General features: G+C 43.5%; 1 protein-coding gene across 6 annotated transcripts in view; it reads left to right on the plus strand.

Annotated features, from left to right (window-relative positions):
• The window catches only part of NSD3 (nuclear receptor binding SET domain protein 3), a 28,146-nt gene that overhangs the window by 5,290 nt on the left and 4,288 nt on the right, over positions 1 to 18,568 (plus strand). For 3 of the 6 annotated variants that reach the window (XM_065747144.1, XM_065747146.1, XM_065747145.1), the window contains exons 2-17: positions 441 to 1,165; positions 1,648 to 1,716; positions 2,039 to 2,198; positions 2,605 to 2,759; positions 3,528 to 4,031; positions 4,793 to 4,925; positions 7,608 to 7,708; positions 10,123 to 10,168; positions 10,672 to 10,802; positions 11,253 to 11,381; positions 11,839 to 11,965; positions 12,342 to 12,539; positions 13,056 to 13,226; positions 15,278 to 15,427; positions 17,621 to 17,777; positions 18,339 to 18,541. In XM_065747144.1, coding sequence (XP_065603216.1) covers positions 485 to 1,165; positions 1,648 to 1,716; positions 2,039 to 2,198; positions 2,605 to 2,759; positions 3,528 to 4,031; positions 4,793 to 4,925; positions 7,608 to 7,708; positions 10,123 to 10,168; positions 10,672 to 10,802; positions 11,253 to 11,381; positions 11,839 to 11,965; positions 12,342 to 12,539; positions 13,056 to 13,226; positions 15,278 to 15,427; positions 17,621 to 17,777; positions 18,339 to 18,541 — 3,115 coding nt within the window. In that variant the 5' untranslated portion in view covers positions 441 to 484. Of the gene's footprint in view, positions 1 to 440; positions 1,166 to 1,647; positions 1,717 to 2,038; positions 2,199 to 2,604; positions 2,760 to 3,527; positions 4,032 to 4,792; positions 4,926 to 7,607; positions 7,709 to 10,122; positions 10,169 to 10,671; positions 10,803 to 11,252; positions 11,382 to 11,838; positions 11,966 to 12,341; positions 12,540 to 13,055; positions 13,227 to 15,277; positions 15,428 to 16,185; positions 16,261 to 17,620; positions 17,778 to 18,338; positions 18,542 to 18,568 lie in introns of those variants that run through there. The other 3 variants (XR_010622860.1, XM_065747148.1, XM_065747147.1) reach the window with 3 other exon arrangements.

Below are 18,568 nucleotides of genomic sequence, written 5' to 3' on the forward strand. Positions count from 1 at the left end.
CAGCGTCCTGATGGGAAGAAGTTGTTCCTCTGTTGTCTGAAGGATCCTCGTGGATGGGAGCACATCATCGTCCTGCACTGTGTCAGAGCAGTGCTCCCTGGTGCTGTGCTGCTGAGGCTGTAGGGCTGGTTGGAGTTTTAGCACTGTTATTCTGACTTTGCAGCACTTGGGCTCGCAGTTTTTGAAGCATTTGTTCTTATCTTGTTTCGTGAAATGTCCTGGGGGGGGGGGGGGAAGTGGGTGTGTCAAATGAAAAGGTGTTCTGCAGAAAAGTGTAAATGGTTTTAAATGTTTTTTCCAAGTTCTGTAACAGTGGTCTTCTTTAAATGCATGAATGGGGAGGGGGGGATTGGTCGTTAAGTTTGCTTTTTCTCGACATTTTAATTTGCTCAGTTATTATCTTTTTACACTGACTTAACTCCTTTTTCCCCTGACTCTAGGCCCTATGAGAAAAAGGGAAAGCTAAGGATGCTGGAGCAGAACAATGGATTTCTCTTTCTCTTTCATGCAAGGGATCATGGGAAACACAATTCAGCAACCACCTCAGCTCATTGACTCAGCCAACATCCGCCAGGAGGATGCCTTTGATGCCAGCAGTGACATTGCTGAAGATGGTGGACAGACACCATATGAAACTGCCCTGCAGCAAGGCTTTCAGTACCCAACGCCCACGACGGAGGACTTGCCACCCCTTGCTAATGGCTACCCAGCCACCATCAGTGTGTACGAACCCCAAGCCAAATTCCAGACGTACACTCAGTATCCCAATGGTTCAGCCAATGGTTTTGGTACAGTCAGAAACTTTAGCCCCCCAGAGTATTACCAAATGGAAAACTCTAATGCAAGGCCACATGAAGTTCTGGAAAAGCCCTCCCCTCCTCAGCCTCCCCCCCCACCACCTTCAGCTTCACAGACGGTGATTCCAAAGAAGACTGGCTCACCAGAAATCAAACTAAAAATAACCAAAACTATCCAGAACGGCAGGGAATTGTTTGAGTCCTCTCTCTGTGGGGACCTTTTAAATGAAGTACAAGCGAGTGAGTATGCTAAGGCAAAACATGAAGGGAGGAAGGAGAAAAGGAAAAAAAGTAGCAAGCATGACTCTTCCCGATCGGAAGAGCGCAAGTCGCACAAAATTCCCAAATTAGAACCAGAGGAACAAAATGTAAGTGTTGTAATAGCTTCAGCCATCTGTATGCCTCATGTTGTTGGAGTGTGCTTCTTCAGCAGTGTTTTTTCCTCGCTTCTAGGTGCATATATTAGACATAAGTTTTATGGCATTGGTACTGTGTTTTTAACGTGATCTTGGTAATGCAGTGAGACTTGTCCCCTCTCTGCTTCTTTGAGACTGCATGTTAATGAAGGTGGAAGGTTATTTGGGTTTACTGTCTGAATGGTTTTCTGTTGCTTGTTGCAGCAGAACTTTGTTCTGTGTAGGAGCAGGGAAGGTGTTTTCTGGATTGTGGTGCTACTTGGAAGCAGGAATAAGGAATTCCCATACACTGTTGGGGTTCATGGTTGCTGTTCTCCTTGCTATGCATTTTTTCTGTTGTCTTTCATTAGTGTGTTTGCTTTGGTTTTACTGTCCCCCTTATACTGTTTGTGTTTGTTTTCCTTTTTTCCTTTTCACTTTTACACATTTCCTAGAGACCAAATGAGAGGCTTAGCATGCAGCCAGAAAGGCCAAGAGAAGACGGGCTGTTGGAGGAAGCCCCGGTGAGTACAAGCTCTGATTAACCTTTCTGGACTTCTGGTGTGTCACTGTTGTCGTCCCACTCGTGGCACAGGTTCTTTGGTTTGTCAGATGAACGAGCTGCCATTTCTTTGTACTGCTTCTGAGTCACTGCTGTGTCAGAATGTCTCCATTACCGTATTTATCATCTTGTTTTATCCTCCAATCAGTGTTCACAATCAACTCACAAAGGAGAAATTTATCCTTGTTTTTTGGTGGTGGTGTTTTTCTCTCTGTTGCGTGTCTTGGTTTGTCAGTGACTGTTGTGTGTACTCCCAGCTGTTAAGCTTGTGTTGTTCTCTCTAGGTCCAGCAGTTCTTGCCTTCTCTTCCAACACAAGTGAGCCATGACATCAAGTTTCAGGTTGGCGACCTGGTTTGGTCCAAGGTGGGAACGTACCCATGGTGGCCTTGCATGGTGTCATGTGATCCACAGCTTGATGTTCATACCAAAATTAATACAAGAGGTAAGGGAGGAAGGTCACTGCCAGAATACATCGGGTGTCTCTGGTTGTTTCTGCATTAAAAAGTCTCATCTTCGAATTCCCTGTGTGGGATGGAGTCTGCTGGTGTGTGTGCTGAACAGGACTGCTGCTGTAATGCACAAAACTAGTGCTCTTTAAATTACCTCCACAAATGAGCCTCTGCAAACCAGGCTTGAGCACTTTTCTGAAGTCAGCATGTTTATGAGGAGAGGCAAAGTGTCTTCCCATCCTAAACTGCTCTGAGTCGAGGCCTGTCTTATTGCTGAACTTTCTAAACTAACCTTGGTATTTCCAACCGCAGCAGTTGAGCAGCGTAGAGGAGGAAAGTGTGAACTAAACCAGGAAAGTGGTGTTCACAAAACTGCTTACTAGAATTTTTCCATTTCAGGTGCCCGTGAATACCACGTTCAGTTTTTTAGCAACCAGCCAGAACGGGCGTGGGTGCACGAGAAGCGAGTTCGAGAGTACAAAGGACACAAACAATACGAGCAGTTATTGGCAGAGGCTGCTAAGCAGGCCAGCAACCATTCTGAGAAACAGAAGGTATGATGAGCACTCGCTGGGGTATCTGCAGTGCCTGTGAAAGTGAAACCCACGCGGGGGCAGTTCTGGACTGCCAGTGCTTGGCAGTGTGAGGGGCTGTCTGCATTTTGCCGGCAGGAGTGTTACTCACAAAGGTAACTGAGATGTTACCACGCTCCTCCTTTTCCACGTAAGGTGATTGATAGCTTAACTTTCTGTTCCTCGTGACAGCCGTGATCCTGGGCACAGGAGATAACTTTACATCCGTGTCAGAATATTAAATAACAATAATGTCTGTGCTCACTATTAACCTGGAAAGTGGAAAATGCGTGCTTTAACGGATGCTATTCCAGCCTGCTGGTAGCTGTGTTCTTTTCCACTGTTTCATTTTAAATGAAGTGTTTGCTACTGCAGTTATCTCCTGTGTAGATGGACTACTTAAGTGACTATTTTTGCTAATTAAAATACCGTTGTGGAAGGAGAAGGATTTGTAAGGAAAAATATGGAGGATTTAAGATGTAGATAAATTAGGTTTCATCTTGCAGCAGAGTTGTGGATTTTGAATACTGTCTGCTCTTGTCTTTCATGAGTTTACAGCTCAGGACAGAACTTCAGTGGTGATGGTCATACAATCCAACTAGTGTCTGCTTGTATTCTGAGCTTGGGGTTCACTGCCCACCTTTCAGACTTACCCTGTAAATAGAAAGCAAACTTATATCCGTTGCCTTAGAGATGTAAAGCCCCTCAGGATGCTTCAGTGTAATCAGCCACTTGTCTTTGTTCCTTAAGATTCGCAAACCAAGGCCACAAAGAGAGCGTGCTCAGTGGGATATTGGTATTGCCCATGCTGAGAAAGCGTTGAAAATGACTCGGGAAGAGAGGATAGAACAATACACCTTCATTTATATAGACAAAGAGCCAGAGGAGGTTTTGTCAAAAGCCAAAAAGACTGCTGCTTCTAAATCAGAGACCAAGAAGAACCGGCGTCCAAAGCCAGCGCTGAGCACCCAGCCAGAGCATGCCAACGTGGCAGCAGCATCACCATCCAGCACCGACGTGAGAAGACAGAGCCAACGGAGGCAGTCAAGTGCAGAAGAGGAGGAGCCACCACCTGTGAAAATTGCATGGAAAACAGCTGCAGCTAGGAAATCCTTACCAGCTTCGATAACCATGCACAACCTGGATCTTCAAAAATGTAACATGTCTCCGGTTGTTAAAATTGAACAGGTTTTTGCTCTTCAAAATGCTGCTGGGGATGGAAAGCTCATCGATCAGTTTGTTTATTCGACTAAGGTATGTGCTTTGTGTGGTGACTCCTTCGTGAATTATTCCATGTTCTTCTTACTGTGGAGCTCAAACTAGCATCTGTTGTACTTCCACAATGTTTCTTTCATTGGAGATGTTAAGTCTAACAAAAGGCAGATGCTCCAACAATCTTCTGTAGCATTAAACTTTTAATTTCACTGCATCCCAAAGCCTCTGGCAGTGACCATATTGACTGTTGGCCAGGAAGCTCCCTACAGATGGTCACACGTTTGCTGATGAGCTGTTCAGTTCCAGCTCCTAGCTGAAAAAATAGAGCGATTCTCTGACAGTCTTAAAAATCAGTTTCCTAGGAGAAAACAGATGAAATATGAAAAGTGTTAATGAAGTATTGAAAACTAATAACTACATTTTGCATAACAGACTTCTGAATCGAGTTCTGCCTCCTAGCTTCCTTCAGGTGCACAGCAGCTTCTCGCAGTCAGTGTAAGGAAAAGGTTTAGGACTATTTCTCTGCCTCCTTCTTCTGCCTCTCTGCCTGGAGAGCGTTTATTTCATCCTAAGCATTGTAGAGAAGGTAATGTTTAGAAAAGTCACTGTATTTTTTTTTCCTTGTATTTGAGGGGAAATGGAGAGGGATGGGAAGTTTTGCAAAGAAGCAGTTCAGTAGTGTAGTTCACGTATGTGTGTTGCACTGAAGGTTTGTGTTCTGACTTAAGGCAGCCGTGGTTCATGTGAGTAGGCTGACAAAATCTTTCTGTATTGTGTTGTTGGTTTGTTTGTTTTTTAAGGGAGTTGGTAACAAAACAGAAATCAGCGTCAAAGGACAAGAAAAGCTTAATTCTTCATCAAATCAGAGAAATGAGAAAGCAGCGTGCAACGTGCAAAGCGCGTCCTCTCCTGAAACAACTTCTGGGTCAGCAGGTAGGCAGACTGCAGGGTCTGGCACCTTTTCACATCTCAAAACTGGCATTTTCTTGTTGGAAATCATTACTTAACATCTTTCTGTTTGCATTATAGCTCCACTAAACGTGGCTGTGATGAGCCCAGATGTTTGAGGGACACGGGATGTCCTGATGCCTGTTAGCTGGTTAGGCCTCTGAACCTCTAGCACCTGCAACTTGTAGCGTCCAAGTCAAGTTATGGGAAGGATAGGTGCCTCGTGGAGAGCAGATGGCATGTTGTTTTAGAAGATAGGACAGCATGGTAGGCATGTGTTAGCAGAGTATTGTCATGGCTTTTGGCACTGAGTGTAAAATAAGACAATGGAGATCAAAGGAGGAGAGTCTGGAAGTGGCATAGTTTAGTAGGGAATGGTTTTGAGTCATGGTGGGTGCTTTACCAAACTTTGTTGTTGAATTCCAGTATGACCTTTGCAGAGGACAGTGACTTTTCTCTGAGTGCTTCGGCTCACTCCGTCAGCAGAATGGTGCAGTGCTTGCTTCTGAAGGTGTTCTGGGGGCCCTAGAAACGATGATATTTCTGAAATATTGTCTGAGGAGAACTACTGAAGCAAATAATGGAACTTGAGACTGAAAAGGGAAAGCCTGGAACAAGCTATTTGAAGCCTAATTTGCAGTACAGCTGTAGAAAAGAATGAAGGGAAAACAGTTTGAGTGCTTTCTAGGTTTGGAACAGAAAAGCAGTGTTTTTTGTTTCACTTTCATGTTTTGATTCTGAGAAATAGCTAATAGGAATTTGTCCAAACAGATTTATCTTCTCCCCACCCGCAGGAATTTCATTCAGCACTGTGTTCTCTCAGCATCATCAAAAGGAGACGCATATCCCTCCAGGGAAAAGAAGGAGGTCCCTGAAAAGGCACAGTTCAGGTCTTCCTACAGCAGGAGATTTTCGGGTTCTGCAGTCCCTAGAGTGCCTCCTGTTTTTCGTCTGTTTTGTACAGCACACAAAGCACCCAGTAGCTATTGCTGGTTTGTTGGTGTGCTGGTACTGATAGCCTTGGTATAGCCTCAAACAGTTTTACATTAGACCCTGAAAAAGTGGTGGACTCATTACAGTTAAAACACACAGAAAAGAGCCCAACTGCAGAACTGTTCTCCGGGAAAATCTTGGGGAGTTACAGTGCCACTTCTGCTTTAACTGTTCATTGTTTCTCCCTTTCTGGATGTAAATGGGACTCCAGGTCAGAAGCCTCAGTGGTCAGCTTAGGTGGGAACAGTTTCCTCTGTTTCCCTGCCTTTTTCTCTGTGTACTTAGCTTTTAGGTAAGCTTGTTTGATGCTTGCTGTGCAGGCTGAGCAGACCGGATGTTCTGGTGTGAGTGGGGTTTCCTCTGCTCTTCTTGGCAGTAGTTCTTTTTTCCAATTTTAGTTGCTATCGCTGCTTCAGCTTTTTGAGACAGTTGTTACTTCAGTTGCCTCGTAGCTGCAGAGCTGATCTCTGTTTTGTTTTCCTTACCTGGAACTGAATTCACCTTCACAATGGCTCTTCAGATGTAGGGGGGTGAGAACTCTGAGCCTCTCTTTTTTTCACTCCCATAGGTTTTTTGGATACGTAAAACTCCACCTGGTAACAGCTTTTACAGTGTGTGGGCTTTCCTTCAGTACACACTGAAGTTTGCAGTCGCTTCCAAAGCACAGATGGTTGTTGGTCCCTTCTTATGGAACATTACTGCAAAGTCTGTTTTTTGAGTTTAAGATGACTGGAGCATCAGAGTGCCTTTAAATGTTTTACAGAATGGGTGTCCTCATTAATAACCTGCAGATAAAGAGTTCAACAGTGCTGGGAAAATAATTCTGTAACCTGAAATCTTGTAACAGGAGAGCTATGAGAGTTCATAATGCCTCTGGTTTCCACGTAGAGCTGGAGCAGGACTGACCTGATCTTGCTGGGGTGAGGTGGAAAGGTCTGAAGCCTGTCCTGAAACTCTGGATCAAAATACGTGTGCAGGTGGGATATAGGAGCACAGTGGAGGTGATGTGTGGATCCTTGGAGAGCAGGGACAGGAAAATAGTGCCTCTTACTTTGGTGGATAGTGCATTTAATATTGGCTGTAGGCAGTTACCTGGCAGTTGCTTCTCTGATACAGGGCTTGCATCTTAATTCCATATCTGCAGTGAGGCAGCACAGGGAAGAGAAACGTGATGGGTTAAATCAACTTTCTGGTCCCAGTTGCCCAAACTGAGTTCTAGGCTCACCCCTTGTAGGGTTGGGGCACACAGCTGTCTTCGTGGGAGTGAGAGTGTGGAACCTGTTTTTTTGCACCTTCGATTTCTGGCTTGCTTTAGTTCAAGAAGTGGCTTGTGGATGCCTTCCCATAAATCCAAATACAGACTATTTGGTTAAAAATGAACCAAGGTGAAGACTGAGAGGTGTGTTCTGGGAACCCATTTGCCTGAGCTGGATCCCAGCTTGTCATTGAGTGCTGTGGTGTCTTTCTGTGAAGCAGCTTTCTGTCGGTGGGATCAGGACGTGCTGTCTGCAGAACGCAGCACCGGTTGGCAAATAGCTGGGAACTGAGCTTTAAAATAAAGCATTCCAAAGAGGAAAAAGTCTTGGCTTCGTTACTTCATCTGTTGTTTTGGTGCTGAACATCTTGCTCAGAATTACGAGGAACTGTATAATAGAAACCTTTTTCCTTCTTCAGGTTCTGTAGAAAAGAAGCAACAGAGAAGATCGATTCGAACCCGCTCAGAGTCTGAGAAATCCACCGAAGTTGTGCCAAAGAAGAAGATCAAAAAGGAGCAGGTTGGCTTCCTCCATGTAGAGAGTTAAAATATATTGTATTCATAAATGTTGTGGCTTATATTGGTGCCTTTTTATTTTTCTCCATTTTTCCCCATCGGGTTTCGTTTTGGACTATCCTTCATGAAATCCCCTTGTCAATACCATTGCTGTGACTCTGCTACTGGCATCTTCACAGTATCAGTCAGGCTATGGAAAATGGGAACTCAATGATGCAAGACTCCTAACGAACCTGCCATGTTTTCTTTGAGATTTCTGTTATGAGCAAAATGATTTTGTTTCAGTAACTTCTATTTAATGGAATTACCACCAGGTTCCTTCCTTTTGCTCTTGATTTAGCTGCTGGTTTGTATTGAGGTTTTGTTTTTCAGATGAAGTTAGACTGATTAATCTGACCACTTTGAAAATGGACTCTGGGAACGATTTAACTTAAAGATGAGTAGTCAGACTTTTCTGTTGGCAGACATCAGCAAAACAGGTCTTCTGGGCTATCCTTTTTATTCCCCTTAACTAGATCTAACGTGTACAGGGCACTCCCTGATCTGGATGTCAGACAGACAAATGTTGTTGCTTTGGAACAAAAAAAAAATCTGCGTGAAAATGAGTAGGAAAGTTCCATGAATGGGCGTACTTTAATGTTGGAGACTGAGTACCTTTTTAACAAGCTTGTCAAAGTTGTTGGTTCTTTTCCTTACGTGGTCGATTTTCGCTCTCCTCTTTCCTCTTGAAACCAGAGAACGTTATGTAAAACATTTCATAGGATAGTCTCTTCCAATGAGGGTTCTTTTAAAGGGGCGATTGGGCTACAGATTTTATATGGGAAGGGGAAATTTGGGGGTTTTATATCTTCTTGTTCTAATTTATTCTTTGCCCTTTGCTCTTTATTTTGCACTTCATTCATTTCAGAGGTTGAAGGTAGACCCAGTTGCTTTTTTTCCCATGTTTTTCTTTTGATGCCATAGCATTTACATCTGTGCTCAGCAGAAAAGTGTTCTAACTCTGGCAAACTGCAGAAAGAAACTTGAAAGCAACTTGAATGTTGGGTGTGGAGTGCCCAGCATTGGTTTAACCTCTTGGCTGGGGGTGTTGCAGCCTCCGTGTGTTCAGACGTTATTTTACGTTGATAAACGTTTCTTAATTTAACAAAGGTATAAGAACCAACAATATGAATTTCATGGATCCCAGTTAGCTTTGCTTGCTTATATTATCTAGCTAACTAAGACTATGAGCATTGAAGTGCTTTTCTCAGGAAAAGTGTATGACTAAAAATTAAACTCAGATGCACTGTAATGCGCGTAACCTTGAATGTATTAAGTTATATTAAAAAAAGAAAATTACTTCTTACAATTATGCAACAATATTTGTTACCCCAAGTCAAGTTTTCTTGCAACTGATTCCCAAATTAGTCTGCAACAACTTGGTATAAAGTTATAACTGGAACGAGTACAATTAATGGGAAAAACAAAATGTTAATGCTACTGTTACAGTGACTAGTGGAGAAATAAAAGTGATTGTTTAGATTTTATATTTGTATTATGAAATGTATCCTATACAAATCCTTCTATTGTATGTTTTTACCTATTGTACAACAAAATAAAATATTTTTTAAAAAAATTAGAGAATAATCCTTAAATATTTACTAAATGTGTTTCCACATGCATATGTAACCACATTGTAAAGAAGTAACTTGTAACCCTTAACCTTAAAACCAGGACTTAAGGCAACAACTTTCCTCTCTAATTCTTATCCGTTCACCAAATTCTCATGTTACATGTACATTGGCAGAACAGATTCTAAACGTGCCCTGCTGATAGAGGGTCGAGAGCCTCAAGTACTTTTGCAAGGCTGTAAACTTGTCTGCTTAGGTGTGTACTGACATTGAGTTTCCAGCTGTATAGAGCTCTGCAATGCTCTGTGCCACGTCCACGTCCCCATCCCCGTGGCCTTGCAGCACTCTATACAGAGGAGGTCTGTGTTCCCAGGAGCTTGGAGTGCATGTTTGGTGGATGTGCCTTAAATGGCAATGTGTTAAGTGTCTCACTAACCTGAGTGTCGTGCCTGTTAAGGTAACCTTGTGCTTACACAGGTGTGGGGTTCTACAAAGGCATCAGGGTTGGCTGCTGCACTGAACCCCGCTCCTGCCTGCTGGACACGGCTCAACTTTTCTGTCATCTTCGTGCAGAAAGGGAGTGACTGGAAAGGACCTTGCTAGTGAACGCATGGCTGCCTTGTCTCCTGGCACTCAGCGTAGGCAGCTAGGATTAAATCCAGCAGGACAAGAAGGCTCGCCCTGAGAAGGGGGTGACAGACTACACATGAGTTCAGAGATGCTAATCGCTTAAACTTGAATGTTTTCTTTTTAATAGTAGGGGAAAAATTTCCTTTGTTTTTAACTATGGGTTTTCCTATTCAAACAGGTTGAAATGGTTCCACTGACAGCAGTGAAGACAGGCCTGCAGAAAGGTGAGTTACACACCTAAACCTCGTTGAGAATTCCTCGCTCTTCATCACACTTAGGCAGTGGTTTTCATCTCCACTGCAGAGATCTTAAAGCTTCGTAGTGATGAACCTGGCTTGGTCTGGTTGATCGGTTTGTTTGGCTTTGGAAGGATAGTTGTGTTGTTCGTGTGCTATAAGCACTTCTTATGATTATAAGATGATGCTTTTGCTTGGCCATGTGAATGATGAAGAGGTAATCTCCTGAGGGCTTATCCTCTGTTACAGACAACTTAGTAGCTTCCTCTGCTATGTCAGCATATTCAGAAGATTGTCACAAGGAGTTCCTAAAGTGATTTTCAGTTACTTTAATCCTCTGCAAAGACCTAATTAGTATCAGAGTTGCAAGCTGGAAATCAAAATTAGCAAATAGAGTCCATTTTCAGGCTGTCTCATCTTCATTTTTCTTTACTGATTTTTAATGAAAAAATAAACATACATTAAGACTAATTTTGGCATGTTGTGTTAAGGTGCCAGCGAGATTTCAGATTCTTGTAAACCTTTGAAGAAGAGGAGTCGAGCCTCAACTGATGTCGAACTGACGAGCTCAGCTTACAGAGATGCATCTGACTCTGATTCAAGAGGGCTCAATGATTTGCAGGTAAAGGCATATTGTTTGTCGCAGACACGTGTCTCATGAATCAATGTATTAATCTCTTTAGTTGCCTGTTGCTAAATACATGAATACTGTCTCCTTCCAGTTTTGTCTTCTCTCTAAGAAGTAAATCATAAGCTTTTTAAAAATTATTATTTATACATGACATCACCTGCAAAACAAGCTGCTCGCTGGCTCGTTTTGCTCTTTGGAGTTGTATGAAACAAAGGGGTTTCTGGGGAGAGTGACATAGAGAGCTTTCTTGCTTGCCCAGGTAAAGGATAGGTCAGAGAGGAAGCACTGTTGGACTTCACCACATTGACACAAGCAGCTTTTGAGGATGCTTGAATCTCTTGTGTTGTATAATCTTTTATTGGGTGGAGGTGTACATCCTGTTTTTCACCATGTGATTGTCCTTTGAGTGTTTTGAGTGCCGTGGGTTTTCCCTCTCTGTAGGGTAGCTTTGGGAAGCGTTCGGACAGCCCGTCAGCTGCTGCCGATGCCGATGCTTCTGATGTGCAGTCAGTGGACTCCAGCTTATCCAGGAGAGGAACTGGAACCAGTAAAAAAGACACTGTTTGTCAGGTAAGTGGTGGCACTGTGAAAAGAGCTCTGAAGGTGTTTTGGCTGTTCCTCTTAATGTGAGGCAATAGACTTAGCAAATCACACTAGTTTGCTTTAACTGTGTCTTAGAATATCAAGGCTTTCAGGGCTCTGTGATCTGAAGATAGTTCCCAGGAGAGCTGGTGAACTGGGAATACTGAAGAGCAGCTCCTCTTTCTATCTAGTGATCTAGGACTCCAGATGGATCTTGTAGAACCTCTCCTTCCATTTTGTTGAGATAAGAGGAAGCTGCTGTAAATTCTGGGATTGTTTTCAACCCATAGATTTTATGAAGTCTGCTGTGGGATGCAAGGCAGTTCCCCTGACTTACTGTAACTCTGAGGAGATTTCAGACTGTTTCTGTTCTCTTTTAACATCTCATAGTGTTTAAGTATGTTATAATACCCCCTGTTCTCTGAGTGCTGTCTGCTTGTTTAAGATCTGTGAGAGCTCTGGCGAGTCGCTGGTGTCCTGCGAGGGAGAGTGCTGCAGCACCTTTCATATGGAGTGTCTGGGCCTGAAGGCAATGCCAGAGGAGAAGTTCTTCTGCACTGAGTGTAAAAATGGTGAGCATGTTCCCATGGCTGAGAAGTGGGCAAGGATTTCCTGCTCTGCTGCAGGATGATCCAAACAAGTTAAGGTTTACTTACAGAACTAAAATGTTTCACTTTGGTCTCTCCTCTCACTTCTTTAACCTCTGAGGTCAGATTTTTCCACGTAGTGTCTGGTAAGAGGAAGGGTAAGAAACTGTTCAGAGTACTCGTGGCACAAAGCACTTTGGGTTAATGATAATTCAGCATTCCTGTGGGTTGCAGTAGCTAACAGTCAGCTGTGTCAGAGCACTGGAGCCCTGTTCACTTCAGGATGTGTTTCTTCTGTCAGCACCTGTATCCCCAAGTACTGACGTTTACACTTGGGCTTCTTTATGCCTTCTTTTACAAGGAGAACACACGTGCTTTTCTTGCAAGCTCCCTGGCAGAGATGTGAAGCGCTGCTCTGTCAACGCGTGCGGTAAATTCTACCACGAGTCGTGTGTCCGCAAGTTTGCCACAGCTCTGTTTGAGTCGCGAGGATTTCGGTGCCCACAGCACTGCTGTTCTGCCTGCTCAGTGGATAAGGACATCCATAAGGCAAGCAAAGGTGAGAGCAGAGCTGACCCTGAGCAGCAGGAGGAACGTCAGATGTGTCAGCAGATAAGGAGCCAGGGTTTCCTTCTTAATGGAGCTGTTAAATCTGTTGTGGGTGGGAAAGCAGCTAGCAGCCTGAGGCCATCGGGCTGAGTACACCTCCATCTGCAATGCTGAAGTTGTCTTTGGTTGCTGAGTCTAATGTAAGCATGCAAGGCTGAGGAGTGTATTTATTCCAAAGACAGTTGGGAGTGACTGTTAGAACAATTGAGGGGAAAAAGGAGTCCTTTTAGAAATGAACTAAAATAACTGAGCAAAAAGACTCCGGGATGTTTTAAACCATGTGTTCTTTCCTGACAGAGCTTTGGAGTGAAAGCTAACTTTTGTGAAACTTTTTCCAAGCTGTCAGTGTCTGTAATCTAGCACTCCAAGCAGAATAACAGTCAGTCTTGCATCTGTCTGTGGTATCTTGTACCATATCTTGACTGCGGGGTGACACGGTGCGTTTTTCTGCGTTTGTATTGAACAGGTCGCATGGTGAGATGTTTCAGATGTCCCATTGCCTATCACTCAGGAGATGGCTGTATTGCTGCAGGAAGCTTATTTGTGTCATCCCACATTCTCATCTGTAGTAACCATTCCAAAAGGAATCACTCCTCATCAGCTGTAAATGTAGGCTTTTGTTTCGTTTGTGCAAGAGGTGAGCACAACTGTTTTTTCCTCCCTCTGTTTTATAGTTCTTCTGTTGTCACTTGTGCAGTTTAATGATAAAAAAAAAATGATGTGAAAGAAACATCTCTTAGGGCTGTGAGGGATTTTTAATGCTTTCTATGATTTCTGGTGTAGTCAGCAGTTCATGTTGAGCTTCTACATGCTATTTTGGTCCCTCACATTGTGTTCAGAAGCAGCTCTAGGTACTCAGAAGGCATGCTTCTGTTGCCAGTAGAAAAGAATGGATGCTGAGCCCTCAGTTCCAGCCACTGCAAGCTGAGAATGAACGCTGTGTTATTATTCACTGTTTGTTAAGCAGAATGGGATCCTTTCACCACTCACAAATTCAAACAATTGAAATGTTTCAGGCTAGGAGTTAGGACTTACAAGCTAGAAAAAAATCATTCTGAATTCAAACTGCCATCATGTTTGAGAACCTTGAAAGGAAAGCATTTTCAGTACCATGTAAACAAGTTTCATGCTAGGATTTTCCATATGTCCATTTTTTTTCCTTTTTTTTTATTTCCATGTTTTACTTTTATGGCTCTCCAGTCACTTGACTTGTTCCAGATAGCAATCTGAGAAGTTTCAGTGCACTAGTTACTCGAGTTATGCATAAACATTGTTTTCTCCGCTGAAGGACTGCGAGGCTGCACTAGTGAGCTCAGTGGGTGGGGTGGGTTGAGTCCTGTCTAGCTGTATGTGGTCAGCATAAGGACATAAGGTAAGGACAGCACCTGTGGCAGAAGGACTGAGTGCCTGCTCAGTAGGAAACGGGGAGCTGAACAGAAATACTTGGGCATCTGTGTGTGAGAACAGCTACCTCGTTAGTTTTAGTTGGTGTTAGAAGGAGGTACTCTGTGTTCAGATGCAAAACATAAGTAGGGGAATGCAATACCCGATCTTGAGAACTTATTCATCAGGAGATACTTAGAAAAACAAGCAAACATGTAAGACTTCTTATTCATCTTCCTGAAGTATCCTTCATTAAAGCACTTCACAGTTCCTGTAGCTGCATGTCATCCTTGGTTTAGTTCTTCAGAGGATGTGCTTGGCAGGCAGGCACACGCCGTTCTGCTCTCACCACTTCTTAGGTACCACAGTTCCAAAGCTTCTTTTCAGCACTCAGCTCTGTGCCCCTCTCTCAGGGGAATGAGTTGGTGGCTGTCTTGGTAGCTCATCCTCTGTGCTTCTTTGGGTCTCAGCTGTAACACTGTTCCCAGAATTACAGGCCAAATGCTTCTGATCTGTAGCTCTGGCTTTCTGACCTACGCTGCCCGACTTGGAGCAGTGCAGGTAAACTCTTCTTAGCGGAGAAAGACAGAGAAAGGCACACAGGCATCATTTAAGATAAAGGCAATTAGCAGAGCAGAGTGCTTGACTGCTGCAGGATGTCTTATTTGTGGATAGGCCAAGTCAGTGCAGTTCTAACCTGAGCTCAAAGGATGTAGGGCACAGTTTCCATCCGTTCTTTCTCCTCTGCTGCTTGCAGAATCACTCAGCCCTCCTGTTACTTTATTCTAAAGCAATTATAAAGGCAGAATGCTTTCCTAAGTAAGATCTTGGATTTCTGGGAACTGGGATGGTGAGTTCTGCAGCGGTGGGACCACGGGGAGGATTTCTGTTCTTCCAGTCTGTACCCCAACTGCTGGTACTGCCTTGGAGCAGCAGCTGCCGTCACCCAGCTCTCCACATCAGCTTTGTTTTGCTCACTGGGGAGGATGGTTTGCACAGGGCTTTCAGGGGTTGCTTTTCCTGTGCTTTCCTGTAAATGCACAGATGTGAAGGCACTGTTGGAAGTCCACTTAGGAAAAGCTTGTTCACTGTAGGTTTTTCCAGTTACAATTGAATTTAGTCTCTCTGCCTTCAACCTCTTTCTGAGTGAAGAAACTTGGTCAGACTTTTCTTTTTCTTCATTTTATCTTTTTTCATTCCCACGTATATGCATTGTAGGTGTTCATTTGCTTTATTTTATTTTCTCCTTTACGGAATCATGGGTAGTTTCATTGCAACTCATCTCTTTCTGTTTGTTTCGTATAGGGCTGGTAGTGCAGGATCATTCAGACCCCCTGTTCAGTTCATATGCCTATAAATCCCACTACCTACTGAATGAATCAAATCGTGCTGAGTTGATGAAATTACCTATGATTCCTCCTCCTTCGTCAGCTTCCAAAAAGAAATGTGAGAAAGGTAACCAAAATAGTTTCTTTCTCTTTAATTTACTTTTGCTTTTTCTATTATTTCTCTATCTTTAAATCAAACAAGATGTGTCTGCTTGTCAAGCATCACTTACTGCTTTCCAGTAAATTTCACTCATTGATTATTGTGAGCGTGTGTTCATGTCGTTGCCAATTTTTTTTTAATTATTATTATAAAAGGGCTTAAAATAATTGCTGTCACTAAATTCTCCTTGAAGGAGTCTAAATCATTTTGCATCTGGCCTAGATTACTGCACCATCAGGAAGCTGTTTACACAGCAATAGGAAGAAGAGGCAAATAGAGCTCGGTGCCGTTGCAGTTCAGTGCTTACCTCGATGGTGTAAAGACCAACAACTTCTTAAATTGCTTTTATGTGCAGAAGAAGTCTGTTTCAGGTCTTGTAGGTAGGCTAAGCCAAGCCCAGGAGAATGGAGGATTTTCAGGTGGGATGTTGGTGGGTGCTGGTGCTGTTCTGGAGGAGGTGCAGAGGGGAAGGGGGTGAGGTCGTGCTGTGTGTGTGTGTGTGTTGCAGCCCTTGGGCTGTTCCTGCTGCCACCAGGCAGGTGGGGCTGCACCTGGAGCACGTGGGTTGGTGTCCTGTGGAGGAAACTGGGACTCAGGGGTCCTTTCCAGGAGAGAGAGCTCATTCCATGCTGGCGTGGGTAATGCTGCAGCATCTCAGAATACCTTGTGGGGAGATACGTGTTGTCTCTATCAAATACTCAGATGTTATATTTTATTCCCCACAGAAATGGTGCCCTATTAACCATTCTAAAGTTAGGTTATTATCAGTGTTGCTAGACTGATGGCTTTCAGTAGTTTCTGTAAGTCCTGAAAACAAAAATTATTTTGAGCCCTCTGCTTAGCTTGAGCAATACCTTACTAATGCATCCTGAGAGCAATTTTTTTTCCTGCTTAGCATTGAAAAATTGGTTTGATTTTGCTTGAGTTTTGCATCTCCTGGCATTTTACCATGTTGGATAATGCTTTGGTAATTTACACTGGGTCTGTATTTCCTCTGGAATAATATTGGCAAACATTACTTTCAAAGCTGAAGTTTTCCCTTGTGTTTTTTGGGGGAACTGTGGGAGATCCACGTGGTTGGAATTTACTGTCTGTGGCAGAGGAAATACAGTATTGGTTGTGTAATGTATTCGTTTAAGGAATGCTTATTGCAACGTTCAGCAGTCAGTTACTGTCACAACGTGTTTGAAAGTCTATAGGTGGACAAGATTTTCTGGTAAATGAAAGTCACCACTCACACTTTTCCATACTGTGACTGCAAATTACTTCCAGCGATCTCAAATGTGTCCCAGCTTTTTGGTCCCTGGGACACAAACGTTTGATGGATTTTTTTTTTCCTGTTCTTTAAATGCATATACACACACTCACACACGTGTATATACATATGTATATCTATATTTACACAAACTTCTGCAGTGTGTGTGTTTTCCTGCTGCTTTGGTTGCTGAGGATGGCTCACGGATGTGCTGTGGCTCTGTATGTAACACACCTGCCAAAGCATTTGCCCAAATCAATGGGGACTTGGCCAGGTGCTGGCAGCCAGCCTGCACTCAGAATCCCTCTGTACACAGAAGGAGCTTCTGGGGTGAGGACAACTTCTGCATTGTGTATCTGAATTCACATTACTCAGACCCATATTTTTTTCCTCTTTCTGACCTGATAAGGAGAGCTCTTCCTTTGATTCCTTACTACAGAAAAGCATTGGTCGACCTATAGGCTGTGGGTTTGGGTTTCTTAATGCATACTAACTGATTGCTAAGGGATTCAGTCATGACAATGTTGATTGAAAAAGTATTTCTTAGAATTTGCTTTTGTCACTATTCAAGTTTTGGCCACCACCAAAGAAATAAAAGTTAACAGCACTGCTTCCATCTGCAGTGCCCCATTCTCACATGTTGTTTCTACTCTGCTGAGCCGACTTGGCTCACCTTGAAAAAGCATTTGCAATTAAGAGCCCCAGCTTGCACCCTGGACAAGTGCACTGCAGTCTTTTTTTAATCCAGCATTGTAAGTTTGACTCGATCCCTTTCTTCTGGCATACTTTTGCTGTGAGGCAAGCCAAGGTTTACAGTGTGTGACTGAAACTTGGTGTCAGTTGCTGTGCACGAGTGCAGACAAATCCTTCCTCCTATAAACCAGGCAGGGTTTCTTTGTTTCAAGGTGGAAAACTGTTGTGCTGTGAATCCTGCCCAGCTTCCTTTCACCCTGAGTGTCTCAACATAGACATGCCCGAAGGATGTTGGAATTGCAATGACTGTAAAGCTGGCAAGAAGCTACGTTACAAGCAGATTGTTTGGGTCAAGCTTGGAAATTACAGGCACGTGGACTGTTTTGTTGCTTTCTTGTTGTGTTGTCTTTAATGTCCTGTACAGACACTGGGGGATAACTCAAAGTGGCTCAGCCTCAGCAAACGAGAACTTGAAATACGGTAATTTGTTTATTTCATTTCAGACATCAGTGTTGGCCTTGCAATTGAGTTCTGCTTTTTCCAGGCACTGAAGGACACTTGATTTCACTTTCATTGGCTCTGTAGCATGCAATAGTGATGTGAGTTGGAAACCCAGGGACTGCCTTACAGAGCTGTGATGTCTTTGCTTGTGTTTGCTCTTTGTCACCTGCAAGAGTAAAAGCATTTGTAGGTGATCCATTCTTACGTCATGTTCTGGCAAGACTTTTCCCAAGTTCAGAGTAAGAACCTGAAGGGTGAGGGGTGTCTGATGTTTTGTGTGGTGCCTGGCAGCTGTTGCCAGGAGGAGCCTTGGCTCTGTAAGGGAGGAGCTCATTTCTTTGGGAAAGGAGAAGTGGTTTTCCTTTCTCCGTGGAGTTACGCAGGCTGTGGTTCCCACAACTTACACACTTCTTTTCTTTGTGCTTTCAGGTGGTGGCCAGCAGAGATCTGCAATCCCAGGTCTGTGCCTCTCAACATACAGGGCCTCAAACATGATATCGGGGACTTCCCAGTATTTTTCTTTGGTTCACATGACTACTATTGGGTACACCAGGGCAGAGTTTTCCCTTATGTTGAAGGAGATAAAAGCTTTGCTGAGGGGCAAACTAGTATTAACAAGACCTTCAAGAAAGGTAAAATCAAACAAAGTTTATAGTGGT

Source organism: Cyrtonyx montezumae, unplaced genomic scaffold (assembly GCF_038088225.1).
Source record: "Cyrtonyx montezumae isolate F1298 unplaced genomic scaffold, pur_monq_1.0 scaffold_42, whole genome shotgun sequence".
Lineage (NCBI taxonomy): Eukaryota > Metazoa > Chordata > Aves > Galliformes > Odontophoridae > Cyrtonyx > Cyrtonyx montezumae.